The sequence below is a fragment of the Lampris incognitus genome, chromosome 18 (genome assembly GCF_029633865.1).
Source record: "Lampris incognitus isolate fLamInc1 chromosome 18, fLamInc1.hap2, whole genome shotgun sequence".
NCBI lineage: Eukaryota > Metazoa > Chordata > Actinopteri > Lampriformes > Lampridae > Lampris > Lampris incognitus.
Genome location: NC_079228.1, coordinates 27,403,612 through 27,422,343, shown reverse-complemented (window position 1 = coordinate 27,422,343; position 18,732 = coordinate 27,403,612). Strand labels below are relative to the sequence as shown.

Below are 18,732 nucleotides of genomic sequence, written 5' to 3'. Positions count from 1 at the left end.
AAGAAAAAAAAACTTCTGCCTTCTATGTTTAAAACATATAAAACAAACGACTTTTTTTCAGAACAGAACATTGTGTTTTGAAAAAACACTTTTAAATATATAAAATCTGTCTTTGTAAACCATGCTTGCTACCTTTCTCTCTGCAGTTCGGCCTGGTACACTCGCAACCAGGAGTCCGGCACTTTCTGGCTGCTGCAGGGAAGAGACTTCCTTCGTCCGATACTCTTCCTCCGGGTAAAGCTGTTTCTGCGGGTGGACTGGCTCTTCTTGGCACTTCTCTTGGCGGTGGGGTTTGTTCCAGACACGCAGCTGGTGAACTGTTTGAGGGGCGCACCCAGGCACTTCACCGAATCCATTTTCAGAGTTGTTTGGGCGTGTGTGTGTGTGCGTGTGATTGTCCTTCCCAGATTTTGTGGCTGTGATGAAATCACTTTATCCTACAGGGCCCCTTTTCAATTCATAGGACTACTAATACTTTATGTTCTTCCCTTGGTGAGTTGTGTTTTAGATCTGCAGAGAGAAGTAATCGTGCAAACTTCAGGTCATAGTTTCATAATATTAATTGTAGAATCAGCACTGTAAACACACAATAACTTGCTTTTTGCTGTTTAAAAATGCACAAGTTAACACCAAATGAGTGTCATAAAGAAACCACAATACACACCTGCTGATGATAGCTCCTGCACTCGTGTTCAGCTGCTTGAACGATTCCTCCAAGTTGTGAAGTGCAGCATCCAGTCACAGCATTGTGTCAAGTACATCAGTTAGTGCAGTTCCGTTTACTCCTCCTCTGTCTGTCTCTTCTTATGGGGACTGACTGTTGACCTCTCCGGTGCTCTAAAACAGATTAGCTGAAGACGTAAGTATCGTTAATCTTATTATAGAGTTAGTTACAAACAAGCAAGCACAGGACATCAGTTTCTTACAAGTTGGCTATGATCACTCATATTCATCCCGTCAGTCGTTGGTTAGACTTGAAGGGACGGGTTGTACACTTTTCAATAATCACTCATCTACTCATAATCTTATGGTAAAAACTGACAGTTGATGAGGGAACTTGGCCATATGTTGGAGAGGTAGAGAAACAGGTGGGGGTAGACAGACAGATGGACAGACAGACCTCGGTCACTCTTTTCCTTCCAATGGCATGAGAGGATTTCTCCAACCCCCAAAAAAGCCAGGAAGGCTGCTCAATTGACTGGACAGGTTAAGTACTTGTGTCACAGTTGAATCACTCATTCATTCATTCATTCATTATCAGGTGAGAATTGAATCCAGGTCTGCGGGAGAGAAGAGGCATTCGTCTCTGTCTATAACACCAAGTTATTTGGCATTGATTTGGTCAAAATTACACATTGAATCGATTTAGTGCGATTGTTTAATAGCTCAAGATTGCAATAATGACATTTAAGATTACTAAATAACAATGTATTGATTCCAAATACTCATTAAAAACACTTGTGAATTTTATACTGTGAATTCTAATAATACAACGGTATTTTGAAATGAGCCATTCATAAACTCACATGAGAAACAATGGGTCATTTACAACTGACCCTAAAAGGTCAACATTTCTGAATTGACATTACCAAGGCAGAACAGAACTCAACTTCGTGCAGGCCACAGTAGCAACATCATGCCTGCCTCTCAAAGAGGTTTGAATCAGTTCATCTGGATACATTCGTTGTCAACAAATGTATCCAGATGAACTGATTCAAATTTCTTTGATTTCCTTACCTAAATTATTGAGCATGCATCAAGACAGCATGCCTGCCTGCTTGATAATCAAACATCTCTTTTTAGCTCATATGCCAGTTTTGAGAAGCAGATAGGTTGGGAAAGAAAGGACGGAATGAGACACCAGACACATGAAAGCAAGAGACAAGTGACGAATTGCCAACAGATGGAGGGACTCCTGTGACAGTGTACTACATACCTGCTGCGACTGATCCGATTGGTCTTTACTGCTGGTCCCAGCAGGGCTGCAGGTTGGCTTCTCTATTTCCACCTCAAGTCAACAGTCAAGCGAAGGGGTTCACAGGGTGTAAAGCAGAGGAGCTGAATGTCCAAACTGTGCCTCTAATTACTAGCTTAGAAACAGAAAGAACGCTGAGCTTGTCTGACTGCTAAGAGGCAAGGCAAGGGCTTCGAGAGTAAATCAAAAGTGGGCTATCCATAATATTTCTCCTGTTTCCGTATCATCTCATTTTGGCAATGTGGTATTATTCAGTAAGGTAAGAGATGGCACTTGAGATACACTGGTACAAAACACCTCCCTTTAACTCTGCCAGGGGCCAAAACTGACACAGAGCACCATAGGCTTTTGGCGAGGGACTTAACTTTAATTCTACACAATCGTACATATATACAGGTTTATACGCTTTAATTTTCATACAAAAAGAAGTCAAACAGGTGACAAGTGGGGGATGGGGTGGGGTCATGACCTGCTGCAACTCAAATAAATACTGTAAACAGATGTAATGTGTGGCTCGTTTGCTACCAGCAAATGTGCTTAACTTCATTAGAGAGACCAAAAGTCTGATCAAGCCACATCATGGAAAAAGGGCAGTTTGTGTGGCATCTGTCTTTGGAAGAAGTGAAAATGTATGTGACTAACTACCAGGAAGAAATAATAAGAGAAAACCTGATGGAGAAAATCAATAACATGGAAGTGTCAATCCTGTGCCCCAAACCCCATCCATTCAAACATACACCCAAAAAGCATTGCATAATGTAACAGAAACAGATATATTTATAGGCCATGGAGGCATGTATGTCTGGAGTGTCCATAACCATTCTCCCATTGCCCAACACCAGGCAAAATGGCTGGGGTGCATGGGCAAAAGCCTCCACATAAGAGATACCCCTTTGTACACAGAAAGAAATAGAACATGTATGAATAATAATTTGCCATGAAGGTGCACGTGTCACAAAACATGAACTAAAATGTGACACTTGTCGCTGTTGCAGGTTTCTTCGAAACCACCAATGGTAGCGAAACAAGTTTGCTCTCCAATGTAATCGCAGCAACAGATTTAAGTTTTACCCCTCATTGCCACTGCTTTATGTAAACAAGGTAATGTGAGAAACTAGATCATAATGATTTGATGGCCAGCGTAACAGAATGTCACACATCTTTGCTGATGACATGAATGACTCCAAAATGGGTTGAGAGATATGATTATGCTGACTTGTGTCCCGTATACAGCTCTCTCTCTCATCTCTCCTTAAACCGGGCAAAGTCGGAAGACATATTTTTCCTCAAAACAGTTTTTCTGATTCTGACTAGAGTAGTGCTCATTTGCTGAGAGCATCAGTTATTTCCTTTACATACTGATGGAAGGTAAGAAGGAAGGGAGGGATAAAGGAAGGAAAAGAGGAAACAGTGGGAGGAAGACTGCAACTGCATAGAGGGCTACAGTTTGGATATTTAAAAAAAAAAATCTTCTTTTAGGCATGTGTTTGTTGGGGACTGAGAGAGAAGAAACAGGAAATTCATTTTGACTGCTGGTCTTTTCTAGACTTTCAGCCATTCTTGGTTTTCTTTTGGTCCCTCTGCTGCTCCAAAGACTAGAGGTGGATGTCAGTTGGGCAGGGAGGCGGAGGGACCAAGGAGAAAGATGTCCATTCTTTAATGAGGAGTGAGTGACATATTAACATCCCAGACCATTTAGCCACTGGGAAGTCCCTATCAGTTCCGAAGTCCTTTAAGTCACCGCATCTCTCTGCTTCACATGTACAGAAAAAAACCCAATCTCCTCTGTCATTCAGAGTCTATGGGGGTTTGTGGGTCACCGGCTGATGTCCCGATTGCCCTCCCAACTCTTGCCGGCCACGTTTTCAGCAATCCCTCCATTCTCAAAGAAAGGATGTTTGAGCGAGTCGGCCAGCACCAGCCTCTTGGAGGGCTCATACTCCAACATGCTTTCTATCAGGTCAAACAACTGGTGGTGCTCCTCGGCCTCTGACAGCAAGTACCGCTGAGAGGAAGAGAGTTAAAAAAGAGGGGGAGAGGGGCAGTAGAAGAGATGGAGATGGTGAGACAAAGAAAGACCATTTGGATTACGAAAAAAAGATAATATAAAAGAGAAACAAAACAGGTGTTGCAGCTCAGAACAAAAGATCTTCACTCTTTAAAAATAAGGAACTGGTTTTGGACAGCTTTTTGAACACTGCTAATTGTGACACCGTGTATTGTATCATAACCCATCCACTGCGCTTACCCGCAAGGGTTTGCAGTTCTCTCTGACGTATTTCCCGGCAGATGAGCTCTCATCCCAGTCCAGACGGCCACGGTAGAAGTACTTCTGCTTCCTGAGGGGACAGAGAGAGATAGGTGTGAGAAGGTGTTTCCATGAACACACATCCACTCACAAGAAATGAGAAACTGTGTGCGCTTCTTCTGACCGTGTCTTGCGAATCATCCTGGAGGGCACTGGTCCCAGGATTCTCTCCATCATAGCCAGATGCTCCCTGTTGTCATGAGTCTGGAGGAGAAAAGAATTAAACGTGACTTGGACAAAACTTATTTTGAGAGATGATATCCAGCATGACCGTGGTCAGGGTTTAGAGATAAATGCTCCGCTGCCACATATGGTGACAGAACATGCAGCCAGAGCTTCCATGGCACAGCTCAAACCACAACTACAGTTTATCCTGTTGAGATTAACAGATGGGTTTGCCTCATACCCACACAATGCTAGGCATGCATGTTTGTGTGTGTGTGTACAGGATTTTCTTGGAGTAGCTCTGTGTTGGAAAATTACATGTGTAAATCTTTCACTATCGGGCCAGACCAGACACTTCATCAGACAACCCATTCTCAAACCCTCCTCCTGTCGTAATAAGCCCTGAATGAGGCCATAGTGCTTTCTGCAACCAGCTGACAGCAGCAGGGTACATTTGTACCTGGAACAAGGTGAAGCCCAGGTAGTACTCAAACAGGATACAGCCGATGCTCCACACATCACAAGGCTGACTCCATCCAAGCTCTGAAGGTCAAAAACACACAATGAACAATATGAACAATGAACAATATGTCTCTAATATTAGGAAACGCTCAAGTGAATCATTGGACTTAGTCATCATCATGAGAGATGAAATTAACAACAATCCTGGTCCTATCAACAGAGCAAAGGTTACACTGATCCATGGAAAACTTAAAATGGTGCTGTACTTGATTACCATGGACTTGCAAACATAATCATCCCAACCATCTCAAACTCATTCCCTGATAAACAATGCTGGAACTTTTCTTGAACAATCTTTGAGTCATGGACAACTTTCATCTAGGCTGACAGACAGCAGAGATCCACCAAACAGGAGGAACCGCAAGCCTTGATTTGTCCCATTAAGCAGGGTGAAATGCTGAACGCTGTGGGTGTGGACGGCAATTTACAACTCAAGAGTTTTTAGGCATAAGAGACTGTGCTATCAGTCAGAAGCTCACATCTTAATTCAAATAAAAACATAATTCTTTTTTGTGTCTTATACAAACACCCAAGGGTCACAGCCACAAAACTTATTGAATCCCATTAAATCTGATCGTATCCTCACAACTTTAACACGTAAAGCCCACATAGCTGCACATGATCCTAAGCACCCACTTCTTTAGCATTTAACTCTACTCCCCTCTGGCACTCGTGCAGATGGTCCCGCTTTGGTAAAAGCTGTGTCCATACACTCAACAAGCACTCCCCCTCAGAATAACTAACCAACACAGCCTTAACATCTCTGTAATGTCAATATGTCTTTGTCATGTGTATACTGTGTTATGTATGATTTATTGAGTCATGCCCGTTTGTTCGTATGTATTACTGTGGTACATCCTAATGTCTGACTTACTGGGTTTTATATGTCTGTCAATTTGTATGTATTGTTGTGGTACTTGCACAGTACATGGCTGCAAACAAAACACAACACATCATAAACATATCTACACTGCTGTGAAGCACACCTAACTCGCAAGACAACTAAGAAATCTTGTGTTTTAAAGAGTAAGCAGGTACCAATTATTAGGCTGTCTATGTATACTCATTTTTGAAAAAGTGAAAAGAGAGGTGTAGCTGAAGAGGACAGTGATAGCGGTGTGGGTTAGACTCAAGATGTCATTTAATAAACATAGGGCAATCTTTGTTTGCCATAAAATTTTTATTGAATGAATACTTTGTGATTAACCTGACCCACTGGAGCTCAGACATACTAACTTTCTTACTAAAGTTGAAGAACAGTGCCTTTACTCACTATGCTTCCTTGCTGACCCTTAGATCAACTTCATCAAAATGGATTTCTACACTGTGGGATCAGACTGACACTTCTTGACACTATTTTGGTTAGGCAAGGTAAGGCAAGGCAAATTTATTTGTATAGCACCTTTCAGCAACAAGGCAATTCAAAGTGCTTTACAGAAAACAGAAAAGGCATCAAGAGAAAATGTAAAAGACACATAAGGCTATAAAAAGACATCTAAAAACAAGAAGAGAGTAATAAGAGTTACAGTGCAGTGTAAAATGATAACCAAAAGCTTCAAATTTGATTTGATAAAAGGCAGCGGCAAACAGGAAAGTCTTGTATCTTGTATCTTGTATCTGTAGGGTACAATGTGTCCTGGACCTAGTCAAGGTGCTGTCTTTTTCCTTACACGGCTCTGAGGTTAAATCACCACCCTACAATGTCCATTTTTCTGCTAATACCCATAACAAAATTGATGTCTATTGCCCCACTCACCTAGTATAACCTCGGGTGCACGGTAGTGCCGTGTGGACACAATGGTGCTGTGGTGTTCATGGTCAAAGGTAGCGCTGCCAAAATCAACCACTCGTACAGCCGTGCTCTTCACAGTCCTTTCATCTCGTTTCTGTTAAGAGAAATGCACACAAGTGGCTTTTAAAAAAAAAGGGGGGTAGGCATTTCCTGAGCTATTCCCACAAAATATGATGTAAATGAGGGCACAAACTAGTAGGGTTTTCATGGAAAATCTGTCTAGCTTTAATAAAGTGTTGTTTGTGACAACATTTTTCCAGCCACTCTCAATTGCAAGTTTGACGTGTTTATTCATTAGTTGTTCAGGCAGAAAAGAAAAATCATTCTGAATGAAACTGAATATTAAAAACTAGTTCTGCAAATCTATTATCCCTGAGGGCTCACTTGTCCTTTTCGCCGATGGTTCCTTCCTTCTGTAGGATGGGAAATTAACATCAGCTAAAATGCTGATGTTTGGCTGGCAAGTGGGTCTCATTTACAACTCATTTCAGCTGAACCTACTATGATAGGTTAGTGACAGAGCACAAATAAATTATTTAGGTTGTTATTTTTCCACCATTGTGTCATTCACTCTCACCTTTTCTACATTGTACGTCATCGTGAAGTCTGAGTTGACAAACAGGATGTTTTCAGGCTTCAAGTCTGTGTGTGTCAGCTTGTTGTCATGGAGAACTACACAGAGAAAAAAAAAAGATGCTACAACAAGTGGTTTGACAAAAATTTCATGTCTAACAATCAATGACCAAGGCTAGTTTTAAAATCAAGCTTCTCAATGTGATCATCTCAAATCACCTTATGCCTTGCAGGACATTTAAATTTGGAACTGACTGACCAAAAGTCAATGATTCCAGATGGACACAACATCCCAGTAATGTCCTCATGTGGCTGCATACAGTCTACCACAAACAAAGGAGGCTTTCAATCCAACCGCTTCACGTGAAGGTGAGTTATTTAGAGTGGTGAGATGAAAAGGAATGGATGAAGGAGGGTGTGTTTGTTGGTAGTTGGACTAGTACAGATGATTTAGGACCACATTCTTGGGCTCATAACCAAGACCATTTTTGCAAGAGCAAAGAAGTAAACACGGTAGAATGGACATGGGCCCAACAAACAATGTTTTATCTGAAGATTTTAATATATAATCCTGAGCATTTGGTTTTGTTAATTTTTACACTCAAAATGTTTAGTGTAGTGTACGTTTTTTATGTTCTTCTATATGTTCTGTTCTGTTATATTAATTGATTTAAATCACTCTTTGTATTGTCTAGTGTCGTTAAATGCCCTCATTATTATTAACAATAAAACGACCACGATTTCACACCAGCTACTAGACCACTAACTAGAACTAGCCGTAGGTCGCATATTACCCCCTATTCTTGCATCCCTCAACTGGCTTCCCGTAAAATTCTGATAATCTATAAGATCTTACTGATTACATTTAAAGCACTGCATGATCTTGCCCCCAGTTACATTTCTGATCTTCTCATTCCTCATTCCACTTCCCGACCAATCTGATCCTCAAACCTCGGTCTTTTATCCATCCCTTGCTCCAACTGCAAAACAAATGGTGACCGTGCCTTTACAGTTTCAGCCCCACGCCTCTGGAATAATCTTCCCCAAACCATTAGATTCGCTGAATCTTTAAACAGTTTTAAGCGGCTTCTAAAAACTCATAATTTCAGGCAAGCCTTTTTATAGATTCCCACCCCTGACTTCTGTTTTGTTTTGTTTATAGCTTGGTCTGTTATTCCCTATGCCATGTCTTTATATTAATTCAATTTATTTTATGTATTTATTCGTAGGTTGGACGATTTGGAGACAAAGCAAGAGAGGCAAGATTGAGATGGCTTGGACATGTGTGGGGGAGAGATGCTGGGTATATTGGGAGAAGGATGCTGAATATGGAGCTGCCAGGGAAGAGGAAAAGAAGAAGGCCAAAGAGGAGGTTTATGGATGTGGTGAGGGAGGACATGCAGGTGGCTAGTGTGACAGAGGAAGATGCAGAGGACAGGAAGAGATGGAAACAGATGATCCGCTGTAGCGACCCCTAACGGGAATAGCCGAAAGTAGTAGTAGTAATATTTTGTGTATAACGTGTAAAGCACTTTGTAACTGTATGTTTTTAAAAGTGCTATATAAATAAAATTTTGCTTGCTTTCTTGTAAAATGCTCGTTAAAATGACCATGGGCGGTCAAAATGACCGCTGGTTTTTAAACTCTATATTCTGTCAAGATAAATACCAAGTTGAGATATTAATGCACTGCATATGTCTGTTAGGAAACGACTGATACCAAAGTTAACATTTTAATAATACTATTTTTAAACAATTTAAACTTCAAAGACATGGTTGAACTTGAATACCAAAATTGAAAAAGTGAAAATATTACCTGAAAAACAAAATGGAAAACACATATTGCTAATTTAACAAACTTAACAAGGCCTATAACACGAGAAATGTAAAAAAAAGAACTGAAAATATCCATTGAAACAGTTCCAAACAACGACCGGAACTTACGACCATGGGCGGACGGTTTTTAAACTCTATATTCTCTCAAGATAAATACCCAATTGGGATATTAATGCATTACATATGTTCGTATGTCTGTTAAGAAACTAACTTGACATCAAAATTAACATCTTAACAACTTCAATACTATTTTTCAAACAACTTAAAATCGCCGCTGTCCAACACCTGGAAATACTGCAATGCTCGGTGGTAGTCATGGTGCGTCTGAAACGACGGCTGTACCCAGACATGTTGGAAATAATCAAAAATCAAGTTTAGCCTATTACTCTGTACTGGAGAACACTAATGTGTTTCTAGGATGGAGCAATGAACTTAGCGAAGGAAATGATGCAACCAACACACGTCATAGTGACATGACGTGCACGATGACGCGCAATTTACGCGCCGTCATTTTGACCGTTCATGGTCATTTAGGTAGATCTTATCATAACTTTTTTTGTGCATTAAAACTCATTTTAATGCAAATAAATGCAATTTTAAGAACATTCAGGGAGCAGCAAGTCTGTAGCTTTTCTATTTTTTCCCCCACAAAGATATTAAACTTTGAAAATCCAAAACTGCCAAATTGACGGCCTTGGTCACTCTAGTGTTAAATTATAATTCATCACTGATGGTGGTCATTTGAACAGAGTAGCAACTGATGATGAAGAGTAAACCAATATGACTGGCTGTAGTGAATATCCTTTGGAAAAAAAGGTTTTTTTTGGATTGGAAGACTTGAGCTCATTGCCCCATTTGTCTCAAAAAATGCAGAAATGTAAGCCAAGCCATACACAATTTATTTTCAAATGCAGATTCAAAACTGTGAATACAAAGTAAAATACTGTTTGGAGAACAATTCATTTTAATTTAGGAATATGTTTGTGGAATGAATTTGACAGGGGATGTGTCTATGTCAAGGAAAAGACATTTATGGCTTACCGTACCTGTTTGCAAGACATGATTGATGTGTAAATAAGTTCTCTACATGCATTGAATGGTCCCATAGTTTAGTGCTTCAGTGGTTAAAATTAGCTTATCTAATTCTCATGTACTAAAAATGGAGCAAAGTTTATAAAAAAAGAGACTAGCGATAAGTAGAAAAATAAATGATACGGTCTGAATAATTCACCCTATACTTACACTTGACAGCGAGGCAGATCTGGTAGGCCATGTGCCTAACCTGGCTGATAGAGTAAGGGAGATAGTTGTTCTCCTTTAGGAAGTCAAAGGTGCTGAGGGCTAAAAGCTCAAAGGAGATACACATGTGGCCATGGTAGTCGAACCAGTCATACATCTGAACACACAGGCTGGAGAGAAAAGAGAATGGCACACAGTCAATAGTGAATACACACACTGACTAAACAGCCTAACAAAACCTAAAACAATCTCAAAGACTTGCTTGCCATTTAGGCCAGCATGGAAAGATTGTGGATTGTTCTTGCCAAACAAATTTAATGAGCAAATGTACTGTGGTATACTTTTCTGACAAATGGCAGGTGTAACTGCAAGTAGCACAGTTCAGTCTCAGGCAGAACTCACTATTTGTTCTCAGGGTCTTTCTCATTGATCTTTTCCAGCACATTGATCTCCAGGCGAGCCGCCTCCTTATACTTCTCCACGTTCTTGATGATCTTCAGAGCCACATGAGTTCCCCCCCTGTCCAAGACAAAATGGTGTGAACCAAAATATATGTAAGTAAACACCAGCCTAGATTATACTCATAAATACACCATACACAAAGTAATAAACACAGCCCCACCCAGAGAGGGACTGGAATGCTGGCTGAGATCCAGTCATTGACTACAAAGGTGTTTTAGCCTGAATTCACTAAACTAGAATACTGACAATTGGACTTGGACTAATAAAGCCTTTCTGAACCATGAGTTACAAAAAATAAAATAAAAAATTGAGAACTATGGTAGAGTTGCTATCTATTGGGTCTAAAAGGCAAACAAGCATCTGATTCAGACCCCTTAGTATCTCACTGAAACGAGTTGCTATGGAAGCTGTATTAACCATGACACTTAAATCAGTAATTCAATAAGGACAAATGAGAGGAATTGTCACTCCAACTGCAAGCAATCACTCCACGGTTCAATCTAGTTTTCCAGTTCCAACAGCGCTTTAACATATAGGCATAGAAGTTGCATTGTGGTATCACTTGTTAAAGGCCCAGACCACAAAAAAAAACTTGCTTGTTGTCTTTTTCTGGCACAGCCATAGAACCATGTTTCTTCCATATTTAATTTGAGAGATATACAGTTTTCACAGAGGCCTTAAGGGCATATAAGGCTAAAGTACAGCGAGGCTAATGTGTCCACAACAAAAAGCAGTATGTAATCAACAACAACAACAACACAGGGTGTGCTAAAGCTCAGGTTTAACCACTATCAGCTATGGTGCACATTAATTTATCAAACTGCAGCAGGATGAACAGATACTCCCTCATTGTGGTCTTAGTAAAGGCAGCCCAGCAAAAATATCAGAGAGGCTGACAGCTGTCATCTTTCAGTCTCAGTTGATACACACCTGCGATGGTCAACGCACTGCATCACCCTCCCGAAGGTGCCTTCACCCAGAGTGCTGACAATCTCATCTGCAAGACAAGACAAGAGAGCAAAAGGAGAGAAAGAGAGCAGGAGAAAAGGGAACAGAAGAATTAGACATGTGGACCAAAGCCAGGATAAATAATGCAAAGTGTTGACAGGCGTATTATTGCTAGCGCCCATCCCCCTCTTCAATTGGTTGCCTTTTCGACCTGGCAGGCTTTTGACACTTTCACGATAAACTATGATAAATAAATTAATATCACTATGATACATGTGAACAAAAAAAAAAAAGAGGGTAAATTTAGAGTGCCCCCTCATGATGACCAACTGCAGCCATCAAAAATAATAACAGATCCAGTCAAGGTGTGACTGTGGTTTGTCCAATATGACAAAACACTCATAAGTAAAACTGGATGGAATCTAGAATATGATTTGGTTTACCACTAAATCGTTTAGGATCCAAAGAATGATGAGAGTTTTAATAGACCCAGTGGCTCTATGGGTGCTGATAGTCTCGAGGGTAAACACTAAATAGGTTAGGTCCAGGTGAAAGGTTTACAGGGAAAAAAAACAAACATGGAAAACCACTAAATTCCTTATTTTGCAAAATGGCTAACTTGACTGGTTACAGATTTAAACCTGTAACTTAAGTAAAAAACTAAAGCGCAACAGAGACAATAAAAAACTGAACATAAAATGCTACGTTTAGGAAAGTCAAGTAACCTGTGAAACATAGAAAATGTTCCACAGCTAAAAATCCTAAAAAAAAAACAAGCAGAAGGTATCTAAGGTCCCTCTCAAAATCTTCAACAATCTTGCAGTCCACCCCGCTTTTTCAGCTAGAGCGAACAGCATTCTAGCAAGGCATGATCATCAGGCACTCCCATGTCATGTAAATGTTCTATGTTTTAATACTCATATGGAGAAGGGTTACGATAGAGTAGTGGCAGTGAGTACATCTCTCTTGCAGGACGTCCCCACTCCGACAGATCAGGTGCCCTTCCTCGTCGTCTCTCACACTCAGTGCCCGCGTCCGGCTGTTGCTCCGCTGTATTCAGCCCCCAAACCGCCATCAGCAGGTCACGACACGACCGGAGGGGACGGGGGGATTTCAGGGGCAGCCGTAGCCACGGCGTCAGGAGGCACAGGTAGAGGAGGAGTGAGGAGGAGGGTGGAGTTGGTTGTAGTTGATGTAGTAGTGGTTGTAGGTAGGTTTGGTGGTCATGGGGCGATTCACGCATGACACCACGTGAAGGAAATATATAACGATAGGGATATAGTGCAAGGGAACAAGTCAAAGATCACATGTAGGTCTTCTGCTCCACTCCCCCCTCTACCTTTTAACCACAGCTGCTTACAAACAAGGAAGCAACCGGCACATCCATTCATCAACGCAAAAACCAATTATGACAGAAGTATAACTTATTCAAAATAATCAGGACTATTATCCAAGCTGGCAAATTAGAATGAGGACCATAGGAAGTCAAGCAGGAAACAGATAAGCCCACAGATAAGACATAAAGAACATCAAATTCAATCCCCTGCTTATGTTAAAAGTTATGTCTGCTTCATATATGTGCGGGTAAAGCATAACCCACACAAAACTACATACTATATTTATCACATTTTTACTGTTAATGTTTTTCTAAAAAATATTTTGAACGTCAAGTAATATTGCACTTTGATGGAACATTTTCACTTGTTTGCAAGCCCATCTCTGTCAGATTTTGGGAACACTCAACCCCCAAAATTGACTGATCCAGGGGCCTACCAAAATCACCTGTATTTAGGTGTTTTAACAGCTGTCAACAGTCATAAAGACATACAGAAGAAAATAATGTATGGAAAAATAGGGCCAAAGCCACAAAACGCCATCATTTACCCAGGTCTACAGTGTCTTCTTTCTATACAAGTTGCATATGTGATTTTGGATTTGTATAAGGATGTGCATTGCCAGAGCACACCATTCATAATCTCTCATAGAAGCAGCTGCAAGAACAATAAAATATTCCACCAAAGTTAAAACAAGGTCCCTTCAGACAAAAAAGGAGTGTCAAATAAAATCCTTCTGACAGAAAACAAAATAAAACATAAAGATTGTACTACTTACCAAGTCCAGGAGCTGTGAAGAAAAATGTGTTATGCAGAGAAAAAGAAAGACCTAAATGAAAGAGGTGGGGGAGGGGGGGGGTTAAAACACAAGCTCGGGTCAGGCTGTACTCACCGAGGAGGATGGGCTATAGGACCTGGTTCTACGCCGCCTTCGTTTGTGCTTACGCCTGCTGCCTTTCCGCCGGTATGACTCATCCCGCTCTCGTTCCCTTTCGCGGCCCCGCCGGTAGTCATACATGCTCGGTGAAAAGTCACGTTGATAGCAAGTCTCTGCTGCTCCAGCTGGCTCCCTCTCTCTGTCGCGGTCTCTCTCCCGGCTGTGATCCAGACGTCTGTATCCCTCGCAGTATCTTCGGTCAAAGGGCCGGCGCTCTGCTGAGCGATTGTCATAGCTGCGACTAGGAGAGAGGCATACTTTTTCTCAGACCAAAACAGCCAATTACATGTCTAGACAACACTAAAACAACTTATTTTCACTAAATACTGATGTGCTTGGACACATCCACATCAAACATCAACCCTGGCTTATCTTGACAATTTAGTGCAATCTATATATATGAAAAGAAGTGAATTTCAGCTAAGTGCTGCTTCTGTGGTGAGAGCTGAGTTATAACAACCATGGATTGTCATAGGCTTGGCTATGTGATCTGATAGGAGTCACAACCCCCGGGCTATGACCTTCCACCTTCTACTATGAATCTACATAAATCTATGTATACTGTTGAGGAAAGGAGTATTTGAGAAAGAGAGATGTATTTTGAGTGAGTGAGCGAGCGAGACAGAGGAAGAGAGAGAGAGAGAGATAGCAGATACAGCTATCGAAGGAGACAGATCAAAGGTACATTTTTTTTGTATTTTTTAGTAGTTCTAATTTGATAGTGGTTTTTACAGTTTTTGTTTGACTTTATATAGTTTTATATAGTTAGAATTAGATTAGTGCTCTTGCTTCCACCCATGGTTGCTGTTGACTGGAGCATTGTCCAGAGTAGACTGAGATATTCCCAAAGGTAAAACAAAACTGCGGGCCATGGTTTGATACCTGTAGCCCAACCCAACATTTTCCTCAGATTCTGGCATTTTTTAAATCTCAGAATCTCTATATAAACTGGGGTGTCTTGTTAACCTTCAAGTGTGATCCAAGTACAAAAAAGAACCCAAAGACCAAATTTCCAACACCAAGAGCCACAGAAAGTACATCTCACCTACGCAAACCACCAGACAACATACCTCCTTGAGCGTGCATAACTCCCTTCCTGTCTCTGTCCCCGTCCCCTCCTGTCTCGGTCTCTTTCTCTGTCGGTGCTGGAGGAGAAAGAGGGTGATCTCCGGTGCCGCTGTCTGCGCCCCCTGTCCCGGTCCCGGTACCGATCTTGGTAGCTACTTCGGCTGTCTCTGTCCGAGGACGAGTACCGTCTTGTGTGAGGCATCTGGGACATTCAGAGAGATGTAAAAAAAAAAAGTATTGTCACTGCAATGGCACAACACAGAAGAGCTAACGCGTCAGGCCAGGACTCCACAGTCTACACCCATCTACCAGTCAGTGGCCACTTTCAAGGATAAGGATGTGCACATCCTTGATAGGGAGGAGCACTGGTTTGAACAGGGAGTCAAAGAGGCTATCTATGTGAAGAGGGAATGACCATCCCTGAACCAACGGGGGGGGGGGGCTAAGAGAACATCAGTCGCCATCTTACAATGCTGTGATTGCAAACATTCCCAAATCCTCTGTGAATAGTACACATGGCCATTGAAACTCTAGTTAATGGTCACGCCTATTTGCATATGAAACTGATCATTGCTTTCGGTCCATATGCAACTGTCTTGTTTATAAGGTTGGTAATACCTGTAGTCAGTTGACACTGAAGAGGTAACATAGTGATGAAATGTTTCTCTCTCAATAATTTATAATCACAATTTACAATTTCATTTAACAGATGATTTTATCCAAAGTGACATACATCCATCCCATCCATACATTATCCAAACCGCTTATCCTGTTGTCAGGATCGCGGGAACGCTGGAGCCTATCCCAGCAGTCACTGGACAGGAGGCAGAGAGACACCCTGGACAGGCCGACACATGAGAGTTAATGCAACACAAGCAAGGATCTAGTCAGGATGTGACAATGCAAGTGTAAAAAAAAACTAGGTTCAAGACCGATAGGACAGGTGTCAACAGGCAGTGCACAAAGGCAATGCATAGGGTGCATAGAAGTGATTTTTTTTTTTAATACCATCAGGTATAGAGGTGTTTGAGAAAGCTGGGTCTTTAGTTTCTTCTTAAAGATGGAGAGGGTCTCAGCGGATCGAATGGCGTTTGGTAACTCATTCCACCACCAGGCAACTACAGAAGAGAAGAGTCTGGCTAGTGACTTAGGGCCCTGTTGTGGTGGAAACGCCAGGCGCCTCGAATGAGGGAGTTCAGGTAGGCGGGAGCCATTTTTGTTGCTGTTTTGTAAGCGAGCATTACGGTTTTGAATTTGATGCGGGCAGCAACTGGGAGCCAGTGGAAGGATATGAACAGCAGAGTGACATGTGCTGTCTTGGGTTGGTTGAAGACCAGACATGCCGCTGCGTTCTCAATCATTTGCAGAAGTTTGAAAGTGCATGCAGGGAGACCTGCCAGTAAGGAGTTGCAGTAGTCAATGCATGATATAACAAGAGTCTGTACCAGCAGTTGTGCTGCATGCTCAGACAGGTAGGGTCTAATTTTCCTGATGTTGTACAGGGCAAATCTGCACGACCGAGCAATCAAGGCCATGTAAACTTTAAAGGTTAGTTGGTAATCAATCATAACACCCAGGTTTCAGGCAGATTTTGTGGGCATGAGTTGGGTTGATCCTAGCTGGATATTTATCTGTTGTTGTAAGGACGGACTGGCTGGGATGACAATGAGCTCAGTCTTAGATAGGTTAAACTAAAGGTGGCGTTCTTTCATTCATGCAGAGATACCAGCAAGGCATGACGATATCTATGCCAAGACTGTGAGTGTGAGGTCATCTGGCGGGAATGATAGGAAGAGCTGGGTATCATCAGCATAACAATGGTATGAGAAACCATGGGAGTGGATGATTGCACCAAGTCAAGAGGTGTATATTGAGAAGAGGAGGAGACCAAGCACTGACCCTTCAGGTAACCCTGTGAATAAGCCATGCGGTTTGGACACTTCTCCCCTCCAATAAACGTTGTTCCCAGATGAACTGATTCAACCTTGTTATTTTCTTACCTGGATTGTTGAGCATGCATAATGACATATATCACCATTATGTTGCAGTTCTTAATTCACACACTGCCATTGAAATCGTTGTTTTCTGTCATTATGCCACTGTATCGTTTATAAGGGTGGAGATACCTGCAGTCAGTTTGGACTGAAGAGATCAATTAAATGAGTGATGAAACGTTTGTCAATAAACGTTGTGTGCAGATGAACTGATTCAACTTATTTTGATATTGTCACTGCAGCAACGGATTAATACAAATTTAAGATTCTTAAAGTTGGAGATGGGGTCATTTTAGCTTAAAAAAGAAAGACTAAAAATATCACATTGCGCGATAATGGATGGATGGATGGATGCGAGAAACGTGGTTCATCTCGAGGGAAATTTAAAAAACAACCAACTGCAAAACAGTCCATAGCTCAACATTGTAAGTTTTACACAGGAGGATCAAGAGTATCCATAATCTAAACCAGACTAACTAACTAACTCACTCACTCACTAACGTGAAATAGTTTTGTGGCTGCAGCAGACACGTCTGTTAGATGGGCGTTGAAACCTAAGTTGTTCTGATGAAGAAAATACAAAAACAAAACACTAAGGCCAAGAGAATACCACCGTTGACAGTTTAAACACCTTTACGATTACGTACTAAGTTGCCTGCGTAAAACCGAAGAATGACAGCACCTCTTAATGTTGACTTAATGTTGACAATTGTATCGACGGGCTAACACGGTTAAATCAACGTTAACTAGGCTGGAACAATTAGCGTCATAACGCTAAGGTCAGCTAACGCCGCCGGATAGACTAGCTCAGCCATTGGGTTGGCGCTAACTGGATATGTCGTTACATTCCAAGTGCTGAACATAATTTGGTCGATTTCGAACTACTCGTTTGAACGGCAACGAACCACATCCAAAAGCTGCACACGGCTCCGACAAGCATAAGTTTGACGGCATTAGACGGAGCTGAACGTTACCCACCGTAACCAAACTGACCGCCATTTTAGCCTGCGCTTTGCTACACAACTAGCATTAAAGAAACGCTAACCTGCCGTGCTACCGGTTCGGAGATTCGGCAGTTATACAGCACAAAACCAATCTGAAATCCAATATACCGTTTTAGCAGCGAGGCCCGTGCGTTTATCCCACAAGAAATCCGTGGTGGCGCTTCAGTTTCCTCTCTTAATCGTTTCTTCTCACTTGCCAAAATACCTTTTCTAACGTCCGTAGCCTAGCAGGCGGCTAACGGCGAGCGAAGCTAGTTCTGACTAGTACGGACGCACCCCCTCCCTGTCCGGGAAAAATGTAATGTGCGCCCAGTACGTAAACAACCACCAAGTTAAGTCTGCCGCCCAGCTAACGGTAAGCCAAGTCCAGTTTTAGCTTGGGGTTTTTTTTTGTTGTTTTTTTTTTGTTGTTTTTTTGTGCCATAAAATCACAAATTTAGTCCCGGAGAATTTTACAATCACATTGCATTCTCAGACATGCACAAAATGCAATACACACGCCCATGCACAGCATGTACCCTTAGACCCACATCAGATTTTAGAAAAACTCAACAGAGAAAAGAAATCCGTTGCACA

The 18,732-nt window shown here is 41.6% G+C and overlaps 1 protein-coding gene and 1 long non-coding RNA gene across 2 annotated transcripts; one reads left to right on the top strand and one right to left on the bottom strand.

Annotated features, from left to right (window-relative positions):
* The first annotated feature begins 255 nt into the window (after positions 1-255).
* On the top strand, positions 256-8,592 carry LOC130128256 (uncharacterized). The gene is made up of 4 exons (XR_008811903.1): positions 256-285; positions 6,267-6,341; positions 7,569-7,704; positions 8,565-8,592. It is a non-coding gene; the product is annotated as an uncharacterized LOC130128256 (long non-coding RNA).
* Positions 383-18,400, bottom strand: clk2a (CDC-like kinase 2a). Its single transcript, XM_056297890.1, has 15 exons — positions 18,265-18,400; positions 15,161-15,360; positions 14,046-14,331; positions 12,779-12,869; positions 11,802-11,868; positions 10,812-10,928; positions 10,413-10,579; positions 7,340-7,434; positions 6,727-6,856; positions 4,909-4,991; positions 4,408-4,487; positions 4,224-4,314; positions 1,937-3,980; positions 665-837; positions 383-510 (listed from the first exon to the last, which is right to left on the bottom strand). Exons 2-13 carry the CDS (start codon positions 15,358-15,360, stop codon positions 3,792-3,794), a joined length of 1,596 nt encoding a protein of 531 aa, XP_056153865.1. The 5' UTR covers positions 18,265-18,400; the 3' UTR covers positions 383-510; positions 665-837; positions 1,937-3,791.
* Positions 18,401-18,732: the final 332 nt, after the last annotated feature.

What these genes read in the sequence shown, in the direction of transcription:
- clk2a (XM_056297890.1), bottom strand. Translation starts at nt 15,360, where the DNA reads ATGCCTCACACAAGACGGTACTCGTCCTCGGACAGAGACAGCCGAAGT. An exon ending in GGACGTCCTGCAAGAGAGAT is followed by an intron (nt 11,869 to 12,778) that starts GTACTCACTGCC and finishes CTTGTCTTGCAG; the next exon opens with ATGAGATTGTCAGCACTCTG. An exon ending in TGGGCTTCACCTTGTTCCAG is followed by an intron (nt 4,488 to 4,908) that starts GTACAAATGTAC and finishes TTTCTCCTCCAG; the next exon opens with ACTCATGACAACAGGGAGCA.